This window comes from Phoxinus phoxinus (genome assembly GCF_949152265.1).
Source record: "Phoxinus phoxinus genome assembly, chromosome: 18".
NCBI lineage: Eukaryota > Metazoa > Chordata > Actinopteri > Cypriniformes > Leuciscidae > Phoxinus > Phoxinus phoxinus.
The window spans coordinates 3,316,438-3,344,413 of NC_136893.1; the positions used below are offsets into that span (position 1 = coordinate 3,316,438).

Sequence of the window (27,976 nt, forward strand, 5' to 3'; positions counted from 1 at the left end):
GTGCCCAGCCGATCCCGCGCTTCACGTCAACCCAGCCGAGACCGCGCTCGACGGACCAGAGCTTTACGGCAGCCTCGACGAATCGAGTGAGCCGAGTGAATCGAGTGAGCCGAGTGAATCGAGTGAGCCGAGTGAATCGAGTGAGCCGAGTGAATCGAGTGAGCCGAGTGAATCGAGTGAGCCGAGTGAATCGAGTGAGCCGAGTGAATCGAGTGAGCCGAGTGCATCCTGTGAGTCTAGTGCATCCTGTAATGAATCAAGCCCAGTGAAGCGCCGTCGCAGAAGGAGAAGGAGGACTCGTTGGGCTCGCCAGGCTCCGGAGGGCGTTCCCAGACTCCTCGCCCTGCCGGCCCCGCCTCTGCGCCTCGCCCTGCCGGCCCCGCCTCTGCGCCTCGCCCTGCCGGCCCCGCCCCTGCGCCTCGCCTTACCTGCGCCTCTCGGGCTTCGGGAGCCTTTTCCGGTGGCGGTTCCCAGCCTGGAGGCCTTCGATTTCCCCAAGTATTTTTTTGGGGGGGGGCAGGAGGTACTCTGTGAGGGCCATGAAGGCGGCGTCTACATGGACCTCGTCATGTCCTGCTCCGCCCTGGTCCCCGTCTGAGTCTGCTCCGCCCTGGTCCCCGTCTGAGTCTGCTCCGCCCTGGTCCCCGTCTGAGTCTGCTCCGCCCTGGTCCCCGTCTGAGTCTGCTCCGCCCTGGTCCCCGTCTGAGTCTGCTCCGCCCTGGCCGCCGTCGCGTCCTGCTCCGCCCTGGCCGCCGTCACGTCCTGCTCCGCCCTGGCCGCCGTCACGTCCTGCTCCGCCCTGGTCTCCCACGCTCCATGGCCCAGGCCCGCCTTGCCTGTGTCCTGGTCCCGTTCCCGTTCCCCTGCACGGGCCTGGCCCTCCGTCCCTCCCCCAGGATCGCTTTCGCTCTGCCCCCCGCCTGGTTCGTGTTTGGAGCGTCTGGAAGCCGCTCCTTTGTGGGGGGGCTATGTCATAACTTTTCTTAAGGAAACCCAACTAGCAAGTAGAATTTAGTTTTTTTTTTTTTTTTTTGTCCTGAAGGTTGAGGAGCTAATGGTGGAAGCTGGAGGAGCTAAACACGCAGCGTCAGCTGAAGCTTGGGCTTTGATCCTGTAGGATGTAATTATAATTTTTTTAAAAAAATTTTTTTAACGTCCCAATGTGATCATACCTCAGTCCTGTAGATGACGGTAATGCACAATGATTGCAAGCTGCCAATAAAATTTAGAGAAATCTGAATCATTCCCTTCCGAATCTCGCAGAGACGGAGAGCGTGAGCATTAGCTGTCCATGAGCTAGCAGCGGGAGCAACTTTATCACTCTCTATGGGCTTCTCCCTTGACTTTATGCCTCCATGTCCCCCCGATTGCTTGCGAGCTTCTCTGCCTGTCCATACGGTAATTTCTCGACTTGTGCGACAGTCGGGCGGTTATGACGCAATCGTTAGCCTATATTTTTACAAAAACTGCTTCTACGGGGCCATAACGTAAGATACAAGGTAATGACGCAAAAATGAATGGGAGTCAATGGAATGCTAATGCTAACAGCAGGTGAAGTTCTGCTACAATGGCGGCGCCCGGGGAGGCTTCAGTTTCCGGCGGATGGATTAATACCTTGCATTTGACTGCAAGTAAGATCAGTCAAAGTAAGATTCGGCGGATCAGCGTTTGATTGACAGGGTCGGGATCAGACCACACAATCGCACATCTGTATTAAAAAAGTGAAGTCAACGCATATTGACCTCGTGGGTTTTTGTGAGAGGAGTTTGATTTTAAGATAGCGGATTTATATTCATTTTGCAGGACCAAAATAACATTATGCACAGTGAGGAGCCTACAGGTTACAAGCTTCACATATTAGAAAAATACAATAATAAAAAAACAACAATTTTTTTTAATGGCTCATCATCGTCAAGGTTGTTTCAGATCAACACCTGCAAGTGACCACTAGATGTCACCGTTGAGACGGGTGTCGGATTGATTCGAAGCCTCGACACAATATGGCACATTTGGTTCAACTGTTTCATTCGGTTTCATTGCTTCACGAAGCCTCGATCTGCCCACCACTAATTGTACCGGTAGCATCACTGAGATGAAAAACTGCACATTACTGGGAAAAAGCGGTTTAAACCAGCCATGAAACATACGTTTGGCTAATATCAAGGGGGTAATCCATCCGCCGGAAACTGAAGCCTCCGCGGGCGCCGCCATTGTAGCAGAACTTCACCTGCTGTTAGCATTCCATTGACTCCCATTCATTTTTGCGTCACTTTGACAGCGAATAACTTTACATCTGAGGCGTCCAAAGACTCCATTTGTCCATTATTTATTTCTAAAGAAACTCGACAATGTATAAAAGGCTCCATTACCTTGTACCTTACGTTATGGCCCCGTAGAAGCCGTTTTTGTAAAAATAGGCTAACGATTGCGTCATAACCACGCGACTCTGTCGCACTGTAGAGAAATTACCGTATAGACCGGCGGAGAAGCTCGCAGGCAATCGGGGGGACGTGGAGGCATAAAGTCTGATAAAGTCAAGGGAGAAGCCCACAAAGAGTGATAAAGTTGCTCCTGCTGCTCATGGACAGATAATGCTCACGCTCTCCGTCTCTGCGAGATTCGGAAGGGAATGATTCAGATTTCTCTCCGCACAGCTACTAGAAGACTGACAGCTGTCAGACACGTTGCTCACGTCACCAAGCTCAGTTTGAGCCTGCGCAGTACGCCCTATGACCCCAACCTTGTTTATATTTACAGGTAACTGTTTTCTCATTTAAAGCATGTCATGGACTGGCTCACTTGTTACAGTTCAGGTGTCATATTGTTCTAATGTTTCCTAATCTTTCTGTTTGTTCAATTAACACAAGAGGGTTACGTAATGATGTCAAACGTAAAGCTATTTTTCTGTATGCTAAATCTCTTAAAGGGCACCTATAATGACATTTAAAATGTTCCTAATGTTGTTGTGGGAGTCCCCAACAACAGTTTTACATGCATACAATGACAAAAAACACTTTTGTTGTCGTATAATATGCATTTATTTTTACCTGATTTGCTCACCGACTCCCAAAATGATTCGTTCAACGACTCGTTTTTCAAACCCCTCCTTTGTGCGACGCTAATCTGCATTGATTGGTCAGATGACCCAGCAGTGTTTACAGAGATAATACTTATTGTTTAACACGGAGTACAATGATGCTTTTATCAATTAAATTGTATTATAATAATGATTATAGTCCACTGCTTTGTAGTTTGTAGTAAAAAACTAAAAATAAGATAAAGAATTTAATGTTATGTTAGCGAGCATAGCCCAGAGTTCATATTGTAAAAGCACAATCAGTCTTTGTTTGCGTTAGCCCGATGCATAAACATAACGTTTTTACAAAAAAATAAAATGCAGTTACGTTACTACGAGGTATTACTCTATTCTTTAGACAACTCCGAAAACAAAGACGAACACTTCACATATCTCAATACAATTGTCATTGAAGACCTAGAAGCTAAACGGTGCTTACACAACAAACAAAATAATTAAGCATGCTACATAAAACATAAAAGCAACAATTATTAATAACACTTACAGGTTGTGATACGGAGGAGGAAGCTGATGCAAATACACTTGGAACTGAACCTTCCTTCAATATCAGCCGGCTCACGAATCCAAGTTTGATTGCATTTAAGTTGGTAAAGCAATCGTCTTCAAAATGGCGCGAACAAAGCACAAGGCTCGGACTATACTTCTGTGGTATAGTGAATTGTAGCCACTTAATCTTCAAATGCTCCTCCTTGGACAGATGAAAAAAGTTTGCTTTTGAGTCGCACTTCAGAACACAGCGTCTCGTCGCCATGATGTTTCCCTGCTGGCCTTGGAGCGCAATAAGTGGGCGTATCGTATTCAAATAACTTGACAAGTTGACGTCATCTAGTCAGAGAAAAAGCTTCGGTCTTCTAACATTCATAAAAATGACTCCGAGTCGACTCTTACTTTTGAAAGACAATAACTTTATATACGGTGCACTTTCATATTTCAAACTTTGCAGGATGTTTTTGTTCACTTAGATCTATGTTACACACTACATGAAAGGTACATTTCAAAATTCCATAATAGGTGCCCTTTAACACTGATTTTTGTTTTATACAAGAGTCTCATGCAAATTCTAGCGATTTTAAGTTTTGGAAATCACAATGGGGTGATGAGTTGTTTTCTTCATATGGTTCTAATCTTTCAGCAGGAGTCTTAACTTTAAAGCACAAGTTTAAGGGTAAAATAATAGAGACAATTTCTGATCCTGAAGGTCATTTTCTTTTTTTATTAGTTACCTTAAATTATTGTATCTTTGTCCTGGGTAACATTTATGGATTTAACACTGCAAAAAATAACTTTAAATTGTTTAATTCAATAGAAACGCATTTAGACTATTTCAAATCTAAATATTCTAATTTGCATGTTATTTTGGGTGGAGACCAAACTATAAACAGCTCTTTGGATAGATCACCACCTAGAATATCTAATGGTTCATCAGGTATCTGTGAGTTGATTGCCCGTTTTGGTCTGACTGATATTTGGAGGGAAAAACATCCTCATGCTTCACAGTTTACCTGGTCTAACAGCTCTGGTTCATTGAGGTCTAGGATTGACTTCTGGTTAATATCTGACTCTTTATCTGATTATGTCACTAAGGTTGAAATTTTGCCTTCTCCACTGTCCGATCATAAGTCTATTATTCTGTCTTTTGATAACCCATCTTACTCAAGAACATATAGTTCTTATTGGAAACTAAACTCTGCTTTATTAGCGGATGAGGAAACTTGTCAATCTGTAATTTCTAAGATTCATTTCTTTTTTAATAAAGCACAAGCTGAAAATAATTTTGGCTCTAATTGGGAGCTATTAAAATACAATATTAGGTTAATGTTGTTTAAAATTGGATCTCAAAAAGCAAAGCAATACTGTAGTGGCGGTTTTATGATATCCATTGATCTTTAGTAAAATATAGATGATTCAAAGAATGTCACATGTGTGACTCTCACTTGTAGTGAGAGAAGATTCTTTTTATGTACCTGGGGAGGCAGAAGGGAGAGACACTCCAGAGAACAGACGAACAAGGACCTCTGACCTAGATGTCAGAAGGCCATTTGGTGAAGGAGGGCTTAGGAGTTGGCTCTAGTGACGAATCGAAACTAGTGTTATGGCTTCCTTGTCTATGGAAAACCACTGGATGGAAAACTACTGTGGGAGGAGGGCTCTGAAGAAGAAGACCTTGAATCTTAGATAAAAGCTGGTTCAGTCTGTCTGGGGGTGTGTCACTCTTCTGCACAGGGTAACAGCTGTGTATGAGACTGCTCCTATTCTTGCAAGAATAAATACTTTTAATTTTATAATTTGACTCTGAGTCTCCCTTACGCAGTGATGTTTGTTTGATGAATTTTTGCCACAACAATTTGGTGTCAGAAGTGAGATTCCTTGGACGATGCCTCCTGGACCTGAGATCGGACGGTGTTTGGCCACCTGGACTGAGTAAGTTCCAGCTCTACCTCGTAAACTTGAGAGAGAGAGGCCGGCCGATGTCAGAGCCCCGGGAGGATCGACCACTGGAAATCAAAAGAACTCAAGGTGGCACAGAACAACATCTCTGAGTAAGGTAATTAAATTCAGTTTAATTGGGGGAAGAGTGAAATTGAACCATATTGGCTGGGGACTGTTTTCTGTGGTAAGGATCTGAAATTAATTGAGGTCTGTGACAGAACAAGATATTTCAAGCAGATAAATAATCTGGAATTAATTGAGAACTGTGAAAGACCAAAACATTTCATACAGATAGGTACCTGAAAATTAATTGTTCCACCACGGAGCAAGTTATTTTTGGGTGCTGAGACTAATTAGGGGAGCCAAGAAAATCGTAACAGATTTTTGGTAAACCATAATTAGGAGAAGCACTAATAGTGCGAACCCAACCGACTTGGGTTAAAAGAAAAGATCGGGTTTGTTTCAGAGACGTCTGACAAATAAAGAGAACGCGCGCAAAGGAAAATCCACAGAAGACAGTGAAACAGCCAAAGTATGGGGATGTTTTAAAAGCAAGCTTGCGAAATTTGGTACACCGGTGTTTTGTCAAATGAGATAAAATTAAGGGCAGAAATGTATGATATTGAGCGCCACAAGATTAAAGATGGTGCTGGAATCAGTTGAACAGGGCAGTGAGAAACAAAAGTTGTTGTGCCTGCGTTCAACGTGTGTAAAAGTGTGAAAAGACAATGAGTTGTTGGCTAGAATGTATTGCCATATAGTAAGATTGAATATAACTGATAAAAGGGTTTTTATTTTTCACCCATTAGATGGATGCATGACATTAGATGTCAGAAGATTTTTTTTGTAACAAAAGTTGATCCTCTTTGTGAAGGATTGAGATTTGAGTAATATGATATTTTGGTTTCTGTAAAAACAGTAAGTAGGATAAGTGGGACAGAGACAGTAATGATAATACTTGTTGAATCTGCAGACTAACCATTTTGAGAAGAAAACAACTGTAGAAAATGTATGTTATGAAAATAACATTTCTGATAAAATTTATGGAACTATATATATGAACGCCTGTTAAGTCAGATTAAGAAATGGTATGAAAAGTGAGGTTCAGATTAAAAATAATAAGGTATTGAGTATGATTAACAGGGATTAACATGAAATAAAGATAATTAATGTTTCATTTAGCAAAATGGGGAACAATTCTATATTTTAATGGTAAAATAATGATTGAAATTATGTTTATTTTTGGTTTGACAACCATTATCTTTTGAACCTAAAGACTCCAGCTATGCTGGGAGTACAGCAACAGCGCGTGCTTATTCAGCCCGGCTTCTGGGTGTTAAATGTGTACTTGCTATTGTAATCACTGTTGTTGATGATAATACCGAATTAGAGAAATGTAAAGACAGATTTTGGAATTAAATAATGTAAAATGTTGGATATTTTGTTGATATTAAGTCATTGAGGGAAAAAAGACATTGTCTGTTTTATAAAGGAAATTATGGGTCGGGGATAATTTCCCTGGACAAGTGTTAAAGTTAAACAGAAACTTTGTGAAAACTTTGTTAAAACAATTTATGGATTTCCGTGCAGTTTATGAAAATTAATGTTCTGCCAATAATAATGATGAAGATTATGATTTGGCTAGTGTGATCCGCCACTGGTGGACTATAAGAGGAACAGAGAACTGCTTATCAGCTCTGTTTACAAACTGATTGGAACACACTGCTTCAAGGGTGTCAGTAAGTTGGTGCTGCTAGAAAGCTCAAGGTGATCGAACTATAGGCAAGGGGACAGAGAGTGTTTTAATTGTGGTCAGCTGCATTTAGCAGTAACTGTAAATGCCCACTCAGAAAGGTGTAAAAGAAAGTTGATGGAATGTGAAAGTGACGTATTAATGTGGGTTTGAAAGTAGAACAGGATTTGAAGACGATATTAAAGTTTTCGTCTGAGAAAGAACTGATAATGTGAATGCAGTGCTAAGTAAATGAAAGAAAAAAGAAAGTTGATAGATGGAAGTCGTAAGTAGATTGAAAGAGAAAAGAAAGTTGAAAGATTTAAGTTGTAAGGAAATCCTTTTAAAAGGAAAGAACTAAAGTACCAGTAGATGTAAATTGCAGATAAGCAAAATATTTGTAAAAGTAAAGGTAACTAAAAATATGACTGTCTTATAATGAAACGCTTAAAAAAAAAGGTTTTGGAAGATCCTAATTGTAGATTGGTAAACCCCTAGAAGAGAAAATATGGAAAATATTGTCAGATAAAGTTGTAATTGAAAACCTGACAACTAAAATGTAGATGTTTTAATGAAACGTTATTGAGAAATAGAATAACTATTTGTTGCTAAATGTAAAAATGTAGAAAGGGATCTGATTAAACAAACAGCTTGGTAGTGTTGACCATGAAGCAGCTAGAAGATGTTTTGGTTTCAAAAGATAAGATTGGCTGAAACTGACTCAATATGAGTGGAAATTTGGAATGTCTAAATTCCCTGATGTATGGGCAAAAGACAACTATAAAATTATTCTAAAATTGAAAAGCGTATGTAATTGCTGGCAAAGATGCCTTAAGCTGCCAGAATTAAAAGATAAAGTAGAGAATGTTTAGTATGACAAAAAAGTGTACCAAGTCCTGAAGGCCTCAGAGTCTCTGTCTCATTCAATGTCAGAAGGCTGTTATCTTAGCCTGTCATGACAATAAGCTATTTAGTAAAGCACAGTGTTTCAGTTGAAAATTATAGCATAATGAGATGTTAAAAGAAATCATGTTAAAGGAAATCATTGCCATTCAGAGGGCAATTAGTACTTAAATATTTTAGATTTGTAAAACTGAATGACTTTAAAGAAGTCTTTAAAATAATAATGTAGACCTGAATGACAGAAGTGACATTTTTGTACTTGTTATTTTAGGACCAGTAACGTATTTGTCTGATCTTAGCCTTCACCATGACACAGGACCTATGACCATGGCTATAGATGTACATTGAATAGATGGATGTGAATAAAGTTCACTGTGATTTTGTTGATTCGGACAGGTCTAACAGATTTGAGTGATTAAATACTGTTGTTATTAACCTGTCTCCCTTAACATTTATTAGGCATGCAGTCCAGATGGAGGTGACTCTTGAATGTGTCTTTCCTAAGCTCCAGAAAAACAGCTGAGTTCTGTTGAAGAAACTGATTGTGTGATGCGAGCGGGTCACCAGTGGGTACGTGGCTACTCAAAGACGGGATGATTTTCCTGGCCAGGAGACATTCTAACGCAGGGGGTCCCGGACACTGCATCTCCGGATGGAGGTGTTATATGTGAGAAGGTATGAGAGTTGAGCGCTGATTACCAGAGGCCAACTGGGGTCAGCAGAGCATTGTGGGGTCAGCAGAGCATTGTTTGACCGAGAGAATGTAAGTTCCTCTATACCACTCACCAGAGAAAACCCCGCAATTCACTGTATGGCTTGTTTTCAATTGTGACAAGTCTGATGGAAATTATAGATAAAGAGCTAATGTGAAATGTGCTTTCAAGAGCCAGCTGAGACCATGAGGTGATTGTCTTTATTTGTTGGGGAGACATTAATATTAATATTAATTTATATCAGGAACATGATGTTGTTGCCTTATGGGCAAGGAAAATTATAGAAGTGTTGATTTTGAACTAATATGTCTATAAGATGGTTTTAACTCCTGAAGATCATGAGACATGGTGGCTAAAGATTAAGGCAGTTTTTGTAAGAGTTTGGATAATAAAGGTGAATTGAGAATTTATACAAGTATTCAAACTAAAGATAACCTTAGAAAATGATAGCATAATGTATATTAACATTTGTGAACTATTAAGGGTTCTAGACTATGATTAATTAAGTTTCAGTCTAAGGAGGCTGTTTGAAAAGATTATTTGTGTGAAAGAGAGACTGCTGAGTGGAGGAAAGGATTGGTACTCTGTCTGTCTTTCTGTTATCAGGCCTGGTAAGGCAAGCTTAAACAAAATAATGATAATGAACCAAAACAACGCAGTTGACTTTTCTAAAGACAAATGAATAATGAACATTTGAAACGGTTTGAAGAGGCCATGTAAAATTATATAAAAGCTACAGGAGAATGTGAAGTTTAAATCTTATTTAAACCTTAAATATTATACTATTAGAGTTAATAAAAATAAAAAAAGCGAACATTGTAAATGAGCAGTTAACATGCTGTATGTGTGTCTAGCATGAGTGTGTGTGATGGTGACAGCACTTTATGTCTTGTAGGTGTTAAGTGTAGGGCAGCTATTCCGCCTGAATAGTGAGTATATTGTGTCTTTAACCTCTGGAGAGTGTTTTTTCATTACAGATGTGTTAAGGCAAGTGACAAATTGTAAAGAAGGCAAATGCTGAGTGAATCTGATGAGAAGATGATAGAGAACATGGGACGAGCTTTAAGATCACGCTCCGTCTGGTAGTAATTACTTTTGTCATTTATGATGTGGATTTGAATTACTTTTGGATAAGTTTAGGTATTTATATAAATTGGAATTGTGGAGTTGTAGAGATGTGACACATTGGCTAAGTCAATATCAAATTATGCAGAGAGCCATTTGATTTATGATTATCGTAAACAGGAGGAGAATGTTTTTTTTGACTGACATTGACCAAGTCTGTACAGCACGACCTGACGACTTTTAAAAATGGTTGCGAGACAAAACAACAGGCCCGAAAAGCAGGATACGCAGTGAGAATGAGGGCCGTTGCCCTTCAAATACTTCGATAAGAAAAAGAAATTGTGGCTTTAAGTGAAGAATGTAATATTTTTGTTTCAGAGACAGAGAAAGATGTCTGGAGGAAATTTGTCTGAAAACACTATGTTAAATGTTATGTTAAATTGATGATCGAGTTGTGTCGACCATCAAAAGGGGGATGCTTTATGTTTTATTGGAATAAATGTTGGGAGAACACTATAGGGTAATTGGGTAAAAGCCCTGAAAGAAGCCATTCTTCTGCCTAACAAAATTGCTGTCTGGATTGTTTCAACAGGAAACGCCAGGACATCGAAGGCCGTGGAAACTACGTACTTTACTATCTGACGATAACCTCGAAATTTGTTTTTCTTTACAGAGAGCAGAATTGGGAGACAGGGCAAAATGTGTTGAATAATGGCTATGGATGAATTTTGCTAACTGTCCTGGCCTGATTGTTATTATTGTGGAAAGGTGCTACACCTTGTACAGAGCATAACTTTAAAATGTTCCTTTTTCAGAATGTCAGGATGGATTGCATCAAGCTGAACTGATTCTGTTTTCCAAATGTATGAATATTGACTTGTTAACGTGGATATGTGTTTTTCAGGGGAAAAGGACTCTGACTTTATTAAGCAAGAAATGTCTAATGATAATATGTTTCAGTTTGTAAACAGATGGTGAAAATTCCACAGGTCACACCAAAAGGGATGAGAGGGAAAGACAAGCGGTCACTAACAAAATACTTAAAGTCTCCATTCACAGGTGACACCTGGGTCACCTACACCAACAGGCCGAGGAGGATGTGGGCCAATCTAATGGTTTAAGAATGTGTTTTTGTGATGATTTTGAGGATTTTTATCTGATTATATTAAAATAGGGCTTAGTATTGATATTGGTATATGACAAATGATTTGATTGGTTACTGATTTATTAGAGAATATTTAAGGCAAATGTTTTCAGGAAGAGAAGATCTATTAATTAATGTAAATTATAGGGATTATTGAAGCTTATCAAGTAGAACCACTGCCTGATTGAATTAAAGGTAAAAGAACAAAATATGGTTAGGGAAATGGATATGGGGAAAATGTTGAATGTGCAGGAGTTATGATTGTATGTGTTATTCTGATAATTTTGTTATTCATGGGTGAATGTGAGAAAACTGGAATGTCTGTTCAATTGAAAATGACAGTCTATCTGGATGATGATGATGATGAACAAAATTATGCAGATGATTCAAGTAGAGATTACAGTTAAATGTGTTGATGTTTTCTTTTTCTTTCTGAGAACGATTGATATGTAAAGAGGGTTAAAAGTAGCAGTCATCCGTGTTACGAGATGGCGTACAAGGACAGGGTTTGAAACTGAGGGATTTTTTTTTTTTTATTATTTTTTTTTTTTTTTTTTTATTATCTGTTTGTTTTCCTACTGTGCTATAATCTTTTTCCTTACTAGTGTGACTGCGGTAGTGAGCCCGGCATTAGTAAATTGTTTACTTGCTTGCTAAATAATTAATGGGGCTTTCCCCCACAAAAAACAGCCTTATGCTTCTTCATTCTAAACTTTTTCTTCACAGGTTCAAGGAGACTGATCTTTTATGATGTGTGATGTAATGACTTGAACTTGCATTTATTATTGTTATTATTATTATTATGTTTGATTAATAATAATAAAAAGTGAGGAGTTGTAGTGGCGGTTTTATGATATCCATTGATCTTTAGTAAAATATAGATGATTCAAAGAATGTCACATGTGTGACTCTCACTTGTAGTGAGAGAAGATTCTGTTTATGTACCTGGGGAGGCAGAAGGGAGAGACACTCCAGAGAACAGACGAACAAGGACCTCTGACCTAGATGTCAGAAGGCCATTTGGTGAAGGAGGGCTTAGGAGTTGGCTCTAGTGACGAATCGAAACTAGTGTTATGGCTTCCTTGTCTATGGAAAACCACTGGATGGAAAACTACTGTGGGAGGAGGGCTCTGAAGAAGAAGACCTTGAATCTTAGATAAAAGGTGGTTCAGTCTGTCTGGGGGTGTGTCACTCTTCTGCACAGGGTAACAGCTGTGTATTAGACTGCTCCTTCTTGCAAGAATAAATACTTTTAATTTTATAATTTGACTCTGAGTCTCCCTTACGCAGTGATGTTTGTTTGATGAATTTTTGCCACAACAATACAAATCAGAGGAACTTAACATTGTTAAAAGAATTGTCTGTCTCTCTTGCATCCCCTTTGAAAATTTGTCACTTGTCCAGAAATTAGAATTGGCCGAACTTCAAAACTCATTCGATAACTTGTATATTGGTAAAGCAAAGGGTGCTTTTGTTCGTTCAAGAAGGAGATGGATGGAAGAGGGAGAGCGAAATTCCAATTATTTTTTTAATTTAGAGAAACAACGTAATCATCTCAATTCTATAAATAGTCTTAACATTAATGGAGTGGTTTTAAAAGATCATAAAGAAATTTCTAATTATTGCGAAGAATTTTACAAAAATCTTTATCGTTCTAGACACGCTCAACAAAAGTTTATTTTTTAATTCTCTTGACTCAGACCGTATCTCCAAAGTTGATGATATTGGAAAAACTCTGTGTGATGCTCCTATTCAAATTAAAGATGTTTCTGAGGCGATCGATAAGCTGAAATTAAATAAATCTCCTGGAAATGATGGTCTGACCACAGAGTTCTATAAGAAATTCTCAAATATTCTTTCTCCTTTTCTTCAAGTGTATTTAGAAAGCCTACTTAAGGGAACTCTCCCAAGCTCCATGACTCAGGGTGTTATTAATTTGATCCCTAAGCCTCAAAAGGACCCTGCTCAACTTGAAAATTGGTGACCTATAAGCTTGCTAAATAATGATTACAAAATACTAGCTATGATTTTTGCTAAAAGAATTAAATGTGTTTTAGATAATATAATAGATGACTTTCAATCAGGTTTCATGAAAGACAGACTAATTGCAAATAACATTAGACTTGTTCTTGATATTTTAGACTATTCGGATATGATCCCCGACGATGGTTTCTTGTTTTTTCTTGATTTTCTTGATTGACTTTTGATTCTGTTGAGTTTCCTTTTATTCTTAAATCTTTGAATATTTTTGGTTTTGGCCCCAACTTTATCAATGCAATTCAAACTCTGTACAATAACGCCAATGCTTCAATTAAATTACAGCATGGTACTACTCATAGATTTAATATTGAAAGAGGCATCCGTCAAGGCTGCCCAATATCACCATATCTTTTTCTGCTTCCTATGCAATTATTAGCCATCCACATTCAAAATAGTAATTTGAAAGGTATCTCTGTTACAAACCAATCAATATTAATAAGCCAATTGGCTGATGACACAACTCTGTTTTTAAATAATAAAGATCAAGTTTCTGTAGCCTTAAAGATAATTGATCTCTTCTCATCTGCTTCTGGGTTATTTCTTAATGTTCACAAATGTGAACTCTTAGCTATTAAACAGTCCATTGATGTTAAAGTCTGTGACATTCCAGTCAAATCCGAAGTTAAATACTTGGGTATAATCATATGTAAAGATCAGAAAAAAAGATCAAAACTTAACTTTGAACCTCTTATTCTTTCTATTCAACGCAAATTCAATTCTTGGTTACAGCATGATCTGTCTATAACGGGTAGAGTGTTGCTTTCTAAAGCTGATGGGTTATCTCGGGTTATCTATCCTGCAATTGCTCTAGATGTTCCTGTGGAGATTTGTAGAATGCTGGACAAAATGATAGTAAACTTTGTTTGGAAATCTAAAAAGCATTTAATTAAAAAAAGTGTTATGATAGCTGATCGGACAATGGGTGGCTTTGACTTAGTGGACTTTTCCACTCTTAATAACTCTTTCAAGATTAAGTGGATAAAATCTTTTTTTGAACAATCCTACTTCTTCTTGGAATATTATTCCAAATCATATTTTCAATTCAGTTGGTGGATTGCATTTTTTATTGCGCTGCAACTATAACATCTCTAAAATACCTTTAACTCTTTCTAGTTTTCATAAACAGGCTTTAATATGCTGGTCTTTAATATATAATTATAATTTTTCTCCTCATCGATATTTTATATGGAACAACCAAAATATTAAATATAAAAATAAATCTCTTTTTTTTAGATAATTGGTTTGATAAAAAAATACTTTTAGTGAGTCAACTTTTAGATGAAAGGGGTGTCTTGCTCTCTTATGAACACTTTATGCAAAAATTCTCTTTTCCAGTCCCCCCAAGAGAGTATGCCATTGTTTTTGGTGCAATTCCTGATAGTGTGATACCTTTAGTCAAACCTGGCCCTAATGGTCCTTTATTCTCTCCACTTATTTTTGACAGCACTAATATATTTGTTGATCAATGTCCTCTCAGCAGCTTGTCAAACAAGAAAATTCGCTCAATTCTAAGCAGAGATCAGATATCTTTGCCTGCTTGTGTAAGCTTTTGGAATAACAAATTTGATGATATAGTATGGGAAGATTTCTGGTTTCTTCAGCAAAAATTTTTTTTTAACTAATAAAGTGGTTGAAGTCTCTGTCAAAATTATTCACAATTGCTACCCAGTTAATTATACATTTGCTAAATTTAATAATAGTATTTCCCCTTTGTGCTCATTCTGTCATCAGTGTGATGAGACAATTATTCATTTATTTTGGGAATGTGTGTATTGTAAAAAAAATTTGGCTTGATTTTTCAAACATTGTTAAAAGGAATATATCCTTAAACTTCTATATAAGCCAGAAAATTTTATTTTTTGGTGACTCTGAAATTAGATCCTTATCATTTTAAATTTGTTCTTAACTTGCTACTTTTTCTTGCCAAATTTTATATTCACAAGTGTACATTTTCAAAGAAAACTCCTTTTTTTATTTTTAAGAAAGATTTTGATATATATCTAAATTCTTTGAGGAACTCTAAAAACTCTATTGCTTGTAAGACTCTACAACGGTGTAAATCATTTAAGCTAGTTTAATATTCTTTTTTTATGTAACCCTCTGTACTGTGTATTGTTTAGTATTGTGTATTATTATATTGTTTTCTGTAGGCCTATTGGTTATTATTGCAAAATAAGAATAAAAGAAAAAGAAAAAGTACGCCCTATGAGTACGCCTGGCGATCAGGAAGTGAGTGCTTTAAAATGGGCTTCCCTTTTCTCCGTTGAAGTTTACGGGGTCGCTGTGTCCATCTTATATACAGTCTATGGCTAATATGGCTAAAGAACTTTCTCGAAGCCATAACAGTTACATACCTGTGCACGGAAACAACACACAAGCCACACCTATGAGTGACTGATTGGCTGAAAGTAAGTGACCCTCCCCTCGTACCATCGGTTAAGCAAGGCGAGGAAGAGGAGCCTTTCAAAGATTATTAACTTATACAGGCGGTAAGCAAATCTTGCTAAAAATGAACGGCTTCTTCTCGCTATTCGTAACTCTTTTCATCACGGGTATGTAACTGCAGTTCTCGGATATTTAAACATCGAATTATTTTATAATCTAAAAAAACGTGACTTCTACAGATTTATTTGTTTCTATCAGGTGTTGTGAGTGGAATGGAGGCAAAAAGGGGAGAGAAAGTCGTAATTCACAAGAAATATGGATTGGAGAATCTCAGGCGAGTGATACTATACGAAGCAAGTATAGATTGCCACAAACTGAAGCGAGAGATCTTCAAATACTGTTCCCCTAAAGAGGAGAAGTCTGGATGTGCCAACAACAACAGCGGCTCTACATTTTCAATCGACATGGGGACGGACAGTATATCTTTTACTCCTCTTAATGCCAGTGACGGATGCTACGTTGCCAGCTACATTTTCGGCAACAACTCCGAGGAAAAATTATTGATCGTAGTCCACGGTTAGTTATTATCCTGTCTAAAGTGATGTTGAAATGTTTTGCGTGTCGAGGCTGAATTCAACAACTACTTATTTGTTTGTTGTTTAACGTTAATTGCGTGAAACTCCACTAGCTATATAGTAGAGGCTATCCCATATAATAGGCCTACTTTAATTTCTTTGCGCAGTCGTGTCCGCACTGCTTTCAATGTGCTTCCGTGATGATGCATCAGACAAAAATAAAGATTTTGATAAAGGTCCTTGTGAAACATATCGTCCGAAATAAAATAAAAATACGGATTGAGTTCGATTTTTTTGCGTTTTTTCGCATCAGTAGCAAACATTTTGAAAGGTGTTTGAACAATTAGCCTACATAATGGCTGACACTGACAGGTTGATTCACATGGTTAATCCACAGACCACTGATCTAGGCTATATAATGGCGTGACCACAGTACTTTGATTGCGTCATACAGTATGACGTCATTAGGCTTGTTTGAGATGCACCTCGCCTGAAATGTAGGCTATGCGAGAGTAGGCGGCTGCAGTGAGGGGAGGAGTGAAAAAAGCACAGGCAAGCCGGACAGTTTTCTCTTCTCGCAGTGGATCTGACACCTGTGCTGTGAGATCAAAGTTGGATATCGCGGGATTCACGGGACTCACGCTCGTGCACAGTGTTGCTAATAAACTGGATGTAATTTAAGTTCTGTTGCTTTTATATGAAAATAAATATAATTAACAAGACACCCAAAGCACTGGTTATTTAATCCCATTCCAAATACGTGTTTATCAATCATTTTTTTCTTTACAGACGTGTTATATATATATATATATATATATATATATATATATATATATATATAAAATTAGCCTACATAATCACATAATCCATATAGAGATCGCACTGTCAGAGAGTTTGGGAATATTATTCACACATAATTGATACACATAAAACATGATATCAGAGTTTTACAATATTTTTTTAAAAAGAGAACAATAGAGAATTTGTATACATCATGGTTGTTTAAACCATAGATATAAGGTGTTTCTCAATGTCAAGGATACTTCCTTTGCAGGACGCGTCCTTCCAAGTCATTTCCTTCAGAGGCTAGGCGAGGATCCTCGGATTCGAGAGAACACGTAAATGGAACATTCTAGCAAGTGCGCGTCATTGCGTCCGTCAGTGTAAAAACCGGCTCGCTATACATTATCCCGCTTATTACATGGCTGCCTACCTAACAAAATAAATCAATAATAATAAATCAATAATTTGATACAAAATATTGATTTAAAAAGGAGTTTATTGATTTAAAAATGATTGTATTGCCTGAGTGAACAGAACTGCGTCCATAGCAACATTCTAGCTGTTAAAACACATGCAATGGTAAAATATTTGATCAACAAAAAGAGGCTATGAAGTAAAAATTACAAGGTGAATAACCAGTAAAAAGGGAACAGCTTTAAATCCCCCCCTGCAAGTCAGTTGAGCCGATAACGCCTCCGTTTGTTCCTTGGTCCCTGTTAAAAAAGACGAGAAAGCTATGAATAACGCTGTGAATGGTAGGCGGCAGGCCTATAATATTAACGTTACATTACTGTGTACAACTTAAGTCGATATTTATACAAGAAATGCCGGTGACGGCAAACAAGATAACAATTGTTAAAATGACAGGTTAGCCATAACGTAATTTGTATCATTTGTAATATCAATACGGTAGTAATTTGTACTGGCATTTAAACGTTAAAATTTACTTATATGACGGTTATAACAAATGTATGGTAACGTAAATATAAGTTACTAGCATATTGCCCCGTCATTGCTCCGACTCCGCTAACATCCGACATTTTGTATTATTTTTTAAAAAACAAGATAGCAAAGCTGCGCGCATAGGATTGTGGGCGATTTGATAGCGCGAAGAGCGCGAAGTCTACACATATGCACACTTTCCTGTATATGGGATATTTTCCGAACGAAGGACTCCGCCCTTGGTTGAAGTTCTGAGGATCCTCGACATTGGAACAGTCCTTCGACGGATGTCGATGACGTAGCATCCTCGAAATTCCGGCTTCCGAGGATCCTTCCTTGACATTGAGAAACGGCTATAGAGACTAGATACGGCCGCCATCTTAAACCGGTCGTACTCCTAGTTTCGTTGCTTAGCAGCAGTCAGATTCCAGAGCACTGTGGAGCATTTTCCTGTTCTAATCGGCGGACCATCGCAAATAGGGCCCGGGATTACTTTTCACAAGTACATTTGAACATTACCGTACTTTTGGTTGTATTTTGTGAATAGAATATTACCAGATAATTGAGAAGGAGCAAGGATCTTTGATATTACTGTACTGAAATCGTAGCCAGCTAACGTTAGTAGATGTTATGTTTACTGCATCCCTCGGCATGGAGAGGTGGGGTAAAGTAATAATCACGAGAAGAGCTTCTCGGTTATCAGATACAAGCATTCAACGGCCCTGTAGTAAACATATAAATATAGGTTATTTGTGTTTGCGCACGTGATATCAGGAAGCAATGTAACGTTAATAAAGTTACCTGTGTAATACACACATGACGGCGATGCGCAAATCGTGTGAGAGAGAGAGAGTAAGTGTGTGTGTCACAAATCATTATTGTTTCTTCAACTTATTAAAATATCTTACTTTACTGCAACTAGGCCTATCTGTTTCTGCTTCTTTATCATATTTGGGTGGGAGACATATAAGCCTAAAAAAAGTTTTAATTTTTTACTTAAAATATTAGGCATAAAAAATATTGAGTTGTGTTGTTCTGACTCTTGCATTTCCCAAAATATATGTGGTCTTTTAGATTTTGTATTTGAAATTGGATTTATTCACCAATTTGTTGCATTCGTGCCTAAAATTGTCATATGGTGTGACAAAAGTTATTCTATACAAAATGAAAATGGGATATACTCTCCCTAAGTAACTACCTTCAACATAAATCGTTATCATTACTATCTTAAGATTTAACATTTCTTTTGTTCAAATTCATTAGATTTTGTATTGTTTTTCTAAATCATCATGCAAAGTAAGTCATCTCTCCTCAGCCTTTCCAGATATTTTAGATTAATTATGTTAAACCTGGTTATAAATATATGAAAATACTTGTGACTCTTGCTGACACTATTTCTCTTGTGTTCCATTGACTTTTTTATGATTTATAATTAAAAAAGTATTTTTACTGGCACAATTCTGAATGTCACACCAAATTATATAGCGTCACGCTATATGATCAACTGCACCACTCCACAATTTGTCAATGCAAAAAACTGTATTTTATTTGGATTCAACATTCAATTAATTCAATTCAGTTAACATTAATGATTAAATTCACTTCTTTTTTCCTTTTTCTGTATTTCTTTTGTGCATATCTCCACATCTCTCTCATTTTGTCTTGTCTTGGAGAAAGAGACTGTACACTGAATGCCTTGAGTTTTCCCCTTTGTTTCTTCTCTTCATACCTGGTAATGAAAAATATGTATTAAGATATTTTCATTCCTTTCAGTTTCACCATCTTGATAATAGTATCATGTGTTGAAGTTACACTATGTTATGGCCTAGACTTTCATCCCTATAGTAGGTGTCTATTCTGTGTGAACTGGCATGATCTCTTTACTTTTTTCTCCTTTCCCTCAGGACCTCCTCTCTCCTTTCATGGTCAGCATTGAGTCTTTCCCTGTATTTGTGTGTCCTCTCTTTACTTGACATTTCTGCCTGACAGACAAAGCATTGCAAATATGGTGAAACATGGTTAAATTAAGTATAAAATTGAAAAGAAATACATTAATTGTATTAGTTAATTTAATGTTCACTATTAAATTCATTGAATGTTTTGAATAGTTATTTATTTATCATTAAAAAAGGTTTATGTAATATTGTGTGACAAATATATCATATGGTGTGACTTAGAAAAACAGTCACACCATATGATACAGTGTCACACCATATGACGTTGTGTTCAGTTAAGCTAATCTCTTGGTTAACTATAAACAGCTAGCTTATACTTAGCATGTAAATTGCCACATGGCAGGAATGATTTTTAAGAATTAATAAGTAAAATTTGTATAAAAGCGTTTCATTTTTATGTAAATATAGTCACACCATAAGACACAAAACATTGACCACTAGTGAGCATATCAGATACAGAGCTTTTTAATTAAAAATTAAAAAGCCAGGACTCACCTCTTGACCTTACAAACCACTCCAGAGATGACACTGCAACTTCCTGGTTGAGTGTGGACCTCTTCATCATAATGATATCCAAATTATTGCCCGTTCAAAATATAAATTGCAGTGTCACACCATATGACGCCCATTTTGCGGACAAAATGTATTTGGCCAGAACTTGCTTTAAAGTCATACACAGACATCAACACTTTCTGTGTCTGTTGAAATAGCCTAATTATTTTACTTAAACTGTAAATCTATCAATTATTTATACTTTGCTGATATATATTGGCATATTAGTAAAGTCACACATATCACGGACAGTCACACCACATGACAATTTTGATGTTTAGATAAAAATTTGAAGTAGAGGTCTTTATACACCAACTACAGCTATGGTATGCTGTAATAATATCTTGTCAGAGGAACAACATGAAGATATATTTTTTTAACAAATACCCATTTTTATTAGGTTATGACATCATGGACGGGTAAAATTGCATGTCATGTCTCCCACCCATTTATAGTGTGTGATTTATAAAACACCTTATATCCTACATCACATATTTTGATTTTGGACGTCTGGTCACTTTATATCTTATATCAGAATATTATATTACTGTTAAGCCTACTATGAATATTAAAATATGCCGAACTATGTAACCCCGCATGAAAATCAGTTGGGTATTCAGTGAGATATGATTAATTAAATGCGCTGACAGCTCATTGCACCGGCCATACAGATTACACTGAGTGGAGCGGGGGACCGGACTAAGATGGCGGCCCCACGGCTCGACCGCGCTAGTAGGCAGTAGCGGTCGATAGGGCGTCTATCTATATGATGTCTATGGTTTAAACCAATGAGCATTAAGCTGTGTCGTCAGCAAGTCGTTTCCCATCATGCTTTTGATCAGCGCAGTCGGTCGAGAGCAACTGCGCGCAACTATGGAAGGCGGACGGGGCCAAAAGTCTTTAAACGAAACGCGTGAATTTTGACCGCGTCAACACGCACTATTTGTCCGCGTTAACGCGGCAATTTTTTACGTGTTTCTTTTGTATGTATAGACACGCACATTCAGGTCATGTTAAGGCGTCAGTTGTCGTCGCGTTACTTTAGTACGTGACGTGTAAAGACGCACAGTTTTACCATGTTAAGACGACCAATTTGAACGTGTTTCTCAATGCGTACATTCTGGCCATGTTCGAACTTGTAATATTTTTTTAAAGCAGACTTACCTTTAGATTTACCCACATATTAAACATTTAGTTTATTGTGGCCTTGTTCTACTGATATTTTAAAATGGGAATATCAAGTGTTTTTCTCATTTCCGCGAAAGAACGGGTAAACCAAAAATTAAGTCATAATTTCGTTTTTTCGTTTTTCTAAAAAAACGAAAAAAACTGGAAAAGGAGCTGTTTTCTCGTTTTTATATGTGAAAGCAAAAACAAATGAACGACCAATACCCCAAAGTGCTTAGGACGATACATACTGAATAATGTAACCTAAAGTTAAATGGAATTTAATTCTTAATTACATAAATTTATTAGATATCCATTAAACATCCACTGGTATTGTAAGAGAGAACATTTTTCCATACCATGTAATGATTTCAAGTTGCATTAAGTCAGCCATCTTTCTTATAAATGTAATGCCTTTTGGACATACCATAATATCACAAGATTCAAATCTTCATTGTGGTTAGAAAAAGCCAGCTGCACGCAGTCTGAAAATGTTCTTTGGCAGTTTGCTAAAAACATTCTAAGAGCCATGGTTATGTTTCAGCTGTTAACTTTTGTACCTGAGAAAGAACGTAGGACAACTTAAAAGGGTAGCCTATGACAAATCATGACACAAGTCTGACATCACAACGTACCCTCGTGAACTCTGATGTTTGCATACGTGCATACCATTACGACATCCTTCATGAATAAACTTGACGTCTGATGTTTGTATAGGCCTACGTATATACCAACCAGAGACATACGTACCATCGCGTCACATATGCAAATATAGTCTCAAATACAGCAATTTGATTGGCTTCTGTGCTTGTTGCCGCGTTAACGCGGACAAATAGTGCGTGTTGACGCGGTCAAAATTAACGCGTTTCGTTTAAAGACTTTTGGCCCCGTCCGCCTTCCATACTACTGCAGAATCCGACACGTGCGGCTTGCGCTCGCGAGAGTTTTTTGACATACGTCAGCATGACATCAGCAAGGCGGACCACACTGATACATTTCTAACCGGCATGCATCTCGCGCTGATCACCGGTGATCGGTTCTGCGCAGATTTTGCTCTTCTCAAACAAGCCTACTCTATATAGATCAGTGATCCAGACCCACTTCGTCATACTGTATGACGCAATCAAAGTACTGTGGTCACGCCATTTACGCTTCTCGCCATCTGCGCTTAAAAACACATTGCACGTGGTAAGCTAAAGGTGTCGGTAGTACACATATTTAAAAATGTACAAAAACTTAATAAAAATCTAATTGTTTTCTGCAAACTCCACCAGAATCTTGTTATACGTGTCCCCAACTACCACTGATTTTCATGTTGTTTAACCGTTTCGTTCTTTAATATTCATATCGACCCCAAAGACCACTAGTGTAAACAGGAAAGGAAACGAAAATGTTTATATGTCAAGGTAAACCATATTGGTCATGACTTTGGAATGCAAATTAAATAATGAAAGCATAAAGCAACATGACAATCATCACAGGGTTACTTGGGGACATGTAGAACATGAATCTGGTGGAGTTTGCAGAAAACAATCAGATTTTTATCGTTTTTTAAATTATTTAGATGTGCAGGTAAACAGTATTGGTCATGACTTTGGCATATAATTATTACAGAATACAACAGTAAAGCAATCAACATGATTATATTGAAATAAAAATCAACATAAAAATCACCACAGTGGTACTGGGAGATGAAGAACAAGAATCTGGTGGAGTGTGTAGAAAACAATTTGATTTAATATTTTTATGAATTTTAAAAATATGTCTATATAGCAAGGTAAATATTAGGCTATGTAAATTTGGCATATAATTATTAAAGAAAGATACAGTAAAACGACATGAAAATCACCACAGTGATGCTTGGGGACATAGAATATAGTGGAGTTTGCAGAAAACTATTTTATTTATGAATTTTTAAAATGTGTCACACCAAGTGGCCACACCTTTAGCCTACCACGCAAGCTAAAGTAGACGTGTAATTAAGCAATAAGCCCCGCAAAGCCATATTTTACAGTGGATTTAGAACAGCTAAGGGGCGTAGGCACGACGCGGAGCTTTTATTAAACGGTTACTCAATAAAAATATTAATTTTAATATTAATTTTATTCTTAAAATAAACACCAGCAACAAAATATAACATAACACATTTATTCTTCCGCCAAGCAATGTAGTTCCAAAGAGGTTGCCAAGCACAGTGCATGACAGCCATCTGTGGTCTCCCTGTGGCTTACATTATTGTCAGTTTAGTGTTAGTGATTAATTTATAAAAAAAAAAAAAGATAACATCTATGCTTTCATGTCCGAAAACATTTTTTTTTGTCTTACATTTTCATTTGACCCTCAAATTAAGTGTTCGCTTTAAGAGGGCATAAGGGACATATGGACTACTGTTCTAAGTAATGGATTTTTATTTTTACAGTGAATAAAATGTTCTTGTGATGCCCGAATTCTGTGAGATTGTGGTTAGAATTGAGTCCAGTAGAGGGCACAGCCGATATTCTGCTTCTACACTGACTATTGTGAGGGGGAAAAAAACTACACGTTTCTCCACTGACTTGATATACATTTACTTTTTCACTGCACTCGGTCTCCCTGTCATATCGCTCAGCCCTGTCTGTTTAACTGCCTAGCATCTTCCCAAAACTCTCTCGCAACTAGCTAGCAAACTTTCCCAAATACCAATCTGATTTAAGGTTTGTCTTGAAGAACTTCATATTTCTTTTTTTTTATTTTTATTGTTGTCCTATACAGGGCAACTGCCCTACAGCCCAGATCCTCCACTACAGGAGAACCCTGCGGCCAATTCCACAAAAGGCACAGAGGATCTATCAGGCATCACAGTGGGCATCGCAGTGAGCATCGCAATGGTCTTAATCACAGTGGGCATCGCAGTGTGCATTTTGGCCTGGTGTTGTTTAAAGGCAAGTATAATCAGAGGAAAATGTAGCGACACTTCTGTTTTTGTAGACTTATTGACAGCAGTGATCATTGAAGACCATGTATTCTACGCAGTTTGTTTTTTAGGAATTTGTAAAAGATATTTTGCTCAGAAAGAATTTCATTTAAAGCCATAGTAGATCATTAAAATGTCATTCATTAGGTACATTGATTTATTATTTACATTTATTGATTTATAAAGCCTGTTTTGTTTATTTTGGTATTAATTGACTTTAAACATTCTTGTCTCCCTACAGAAGAAGAAAGTTGAGTGTTCAGCTAGTGACTGCAAAAAGTATCTAAAGAATTGTTTTTGCATAGAAGGCAATATTAAAGGTGAGTTCACAAGAAGGGTTTGTATCATTAACAAATATTACAACGTTTCTTAGGGATTTGACATTTTTACAAACTGCACTATTATTGATTTGTCATTTCCTGTTTTATGGTTTTCTTCTCACTTGACAAAGAATCTTCCTGCTCACTGCTCTTTATATTTTAAAGGGGTCATTTAATGGTACATGCACTTTTACAAGTTGATTGTACTGAAATGTGTGTTGGCAGTGCCTGCACACAACCATCATATAATGATAAAAATCCATCCAGTTTTTTTTTTTAAATCTCCTTATGTTTTCCCCTGTCTCAAATCGAGCTGTGTGACGTCACACGGTGGACGCCCCTCCCACGATTGGTAATTGACAGCAGCGTTTCAACACAGACCCGCCCTGAGCGAGTTGTCATCATAGTCCGCCATTGTTAGGGTTGCCACCTTCAGTGTGGCAAAATAAGGGACACCCATTCACCCCCCCCCCACCCCCCCAAATGCTCAACTTTTGATTTTCATTTTTATTGTTATAATTGTGATTTCATAATATGTAGATATGAATCCAACTAAAAGCTATTGAAAATATGTATTTTAGTCAAATCATAAATGGTGTAACGTTAGCTCTGCAGCCATCTACTAAAGTGATAATTTCTTTACTTTTAAAACAGCATTTTCCAAAAGATGGGCAAAAATCTTACACTAAACCATGTCAAATTATCTATATCCATGAACGTTAGAAATGTGGGTCTTTTATAAAGTGAATTTAACTTCTTTTTTTTTTTTACTGTTTTTGTTTAAAAAATATTTATTTATATAGCCTAAAGTAAAAAAAATATAATAAATCCTCCTAAAACTATAAATCCTAAAAAAAAAAAAACTATTATGTTTCAAAATGACATTTTGTTGATGTTGAAACAACACAAGTGTGACTTTTTCCCCCCACACTAACATAAAAAACAGATATTATTCAAATTTATTTAAAAAAAATTTGTAGATGTAGAAAGTGTTGTCAACCGTGCAAAGTCTCACATCATTTGGACAAATATAATGTTTTATTTATTTCAGCAAACGTCATTTGGGGTCGAAAAGACCCGAACAGCGCGCTACAAGGGGTTAAAAAACGTGCAGGTTTACAGCGCATGTTCACGAGACTCAGTCGCTATAGAAACAAAGACGCTAAAATGCAATCACGCAATGAGCTTCTCTACTAAGAAATTGATTTCTTTATATTTGCTATTAGTATTATCCATACTGCAAAATCCTTATGTTTTTATTCAACTATATGTGGGCCTAATGTAAAATACGGGACAAATCGCGTCCCTTATTGATTTGATACGGGACGCATCATCTTACTTGTAAATACGGGACGATTCCGTATTTTAAGGGACGGGTGGCAACCCTAGCCATTGTTGATACGCTTGAGCAGCATGGCGTCTAAGCGATTGTGGTGTTCTGTTCTTGGGTGTAATATTGAACACAGCAGTCATTTTGATGTTCCTAAATCCGAACCGCTGAAGACGCTTCAGTTTTGTTTTCAAATGGAATATTCCCCACGATCAACGTCAATGCTTTCATGTTTGCGCAAATCATTTCTCACCAGACTGCTTTATAAACGAGGGTCAGTATAAAGCTGGGTTTGCTAAGAAGCCCTGACATTTATACCTAACACTGCATAGATAATGTTACGCTTCACTGAAAATCCTACATTTTCTGAAAAAAAGTGTTTCATGACCATTAGCTGTAACATCAATCTGTCAATGAACTAACGTATACATCAGTAAACACATAACGTTAGCGTTCATATCTCACTACTCTACCCTGCCAGTACACAAAGATAGATTAAAGTGATAGTACGTTAACCAAACATTCAGAAACGTCCTGTTCGATCCTTAATTGTGGAACTTCTTCGGGGTCGTCATCTTGTTCTGGGTCCGACTCCGGTTCAAATTGATACGGTTGCACAGATGAGTCCTCAGAGACTCCCGCTGCCATTCTTTCTCCAAAATATACCCTCAACTGTTGTCAAGGCAACACTCCACGTGTGTTGTGTCAAAACTCACCACAGAACAGAGGGGCGGGGTGAGCAAAGCTCATTATCATTTAAAGACACATGCACTTAAATGGCGTGCTGAAAACAGAGCTGTTTTTGAAGAGCTTCTTTAAAGAAATATATACATTTTAAATTGCGATAATACTGCGTTATAATGTATGCTCAAATTGATTATCAAGAAAGACATTACTTCGATATTACAAAAGTAAATCATTGAATGGACATTAAAAAGGCTATTGAAGTATGGGTATAGTTTGTTTTATTTTTCATATTGTTGAACCTAATATCACTGCACAAATAATAGCTAAGGGTTATTTCACTGGCACAATTACTAATGATGCAAAACTCTCCTTTTCTCAGGTGATTCCTTAGAGATGATGGACAGGATTCCTCATTCGGAAGATGAGGACAATCATAGTCTAATGGAGGTCCGGATACATGATCCATTGGTGGGACAAGAAAATGGAACACCTGGACAGAATTTGCAGAATAATAATAGTGACGATAATTATAATAATAGTAAACATAATAATAAAAATTATTATTGTGATGGTAATCTATGTAAGGATGATGCTGAAATTAAAAATAATTATGTAAATAATAATAATGATAGTGTTGCTGATGGTAAAAATGGTGGTGGTGGTGGTGATGATGTTATTTCTAGTGGTGATAATTTTAGTAATGGAAGGAATGATTATTACAATAAGTTTTAATAATCAAACTATTTGTAAAATAAAAAGAATACTTGCTATAAATAATAACCTATGAAATGCTACATTTCTTCATATTTTATGTCTGATGACGAAAACTCTGAATCATCATGTACCAATACGAAATTTTATATATATTGTAATCTTTTTTCATAACTCGTAACAATCAATTTAATGAGCTTATTGTTTCTTCCTTCAATGAATACATTGTTAGCTAACTTTGTGATTTGCATATGTACATTTCTTTAATTGTAATGTAGATGCATGCATTTTCTGTAAAGCTGCTTTGAAATAAATGCACTACACAAATAAATGTGAATTGAATTTGAATATCTGTGCATGTCCATGTAAAGGTATATCTGGAAGGAAAATATATTCAAAAGTTATTATTTACATATTACCTTTTTATTTTTAAAACTATAACAGTCTGGTTGAGGAGAGAAAGAAAAAGTGGTAAGGAAATTAACTATATGA

At 37.1% G+C, this 27,976-nt stretch overlaps 1 protein-coding gene across 2 annotated transcripts; it reads left to right on the plus strand.

The window, feature by feature from the left end:
* Positions 1-15,538: 15,538 nt before the first annotated feature.
* On the plus strand, positions 15,539-27,812 carry LOC306986157 (uncharacterized protein). 2 transcript variants are annotated; one of them, XM_079589058.1, is made up of 5 exons: positions 15,539-15,676; positions 15,768-16,085; positions 24,235-24,404; positions 24,678-24,756; positions 27,153-27,809. In XM_079589058.1, the coding sequence occupies exons 1-5, from the start codon at positions 15,634-15,636 to the stop codon at positions 27,503-27,505; spliced, it is 963 nt and encodes a 320-aa protein (XP_079445184.1). In that variant the 5' UTR covers positions 15,539-15,633; the 3' UTR covers positions 27,506-27,809. The 2 variants fall into 2 exon arrangements, with proteins under 2 accessions (XP_079445184.1, XP_079445185.1); XM_079589059.1 differs by having other exon boundaries at positions 15,551-15,676; positions 15,749-16,085; positions 27,153-27,812.
* The last annotated feature ends 164 nt before the right edge of the window (positions 27,813-27,976 follow it).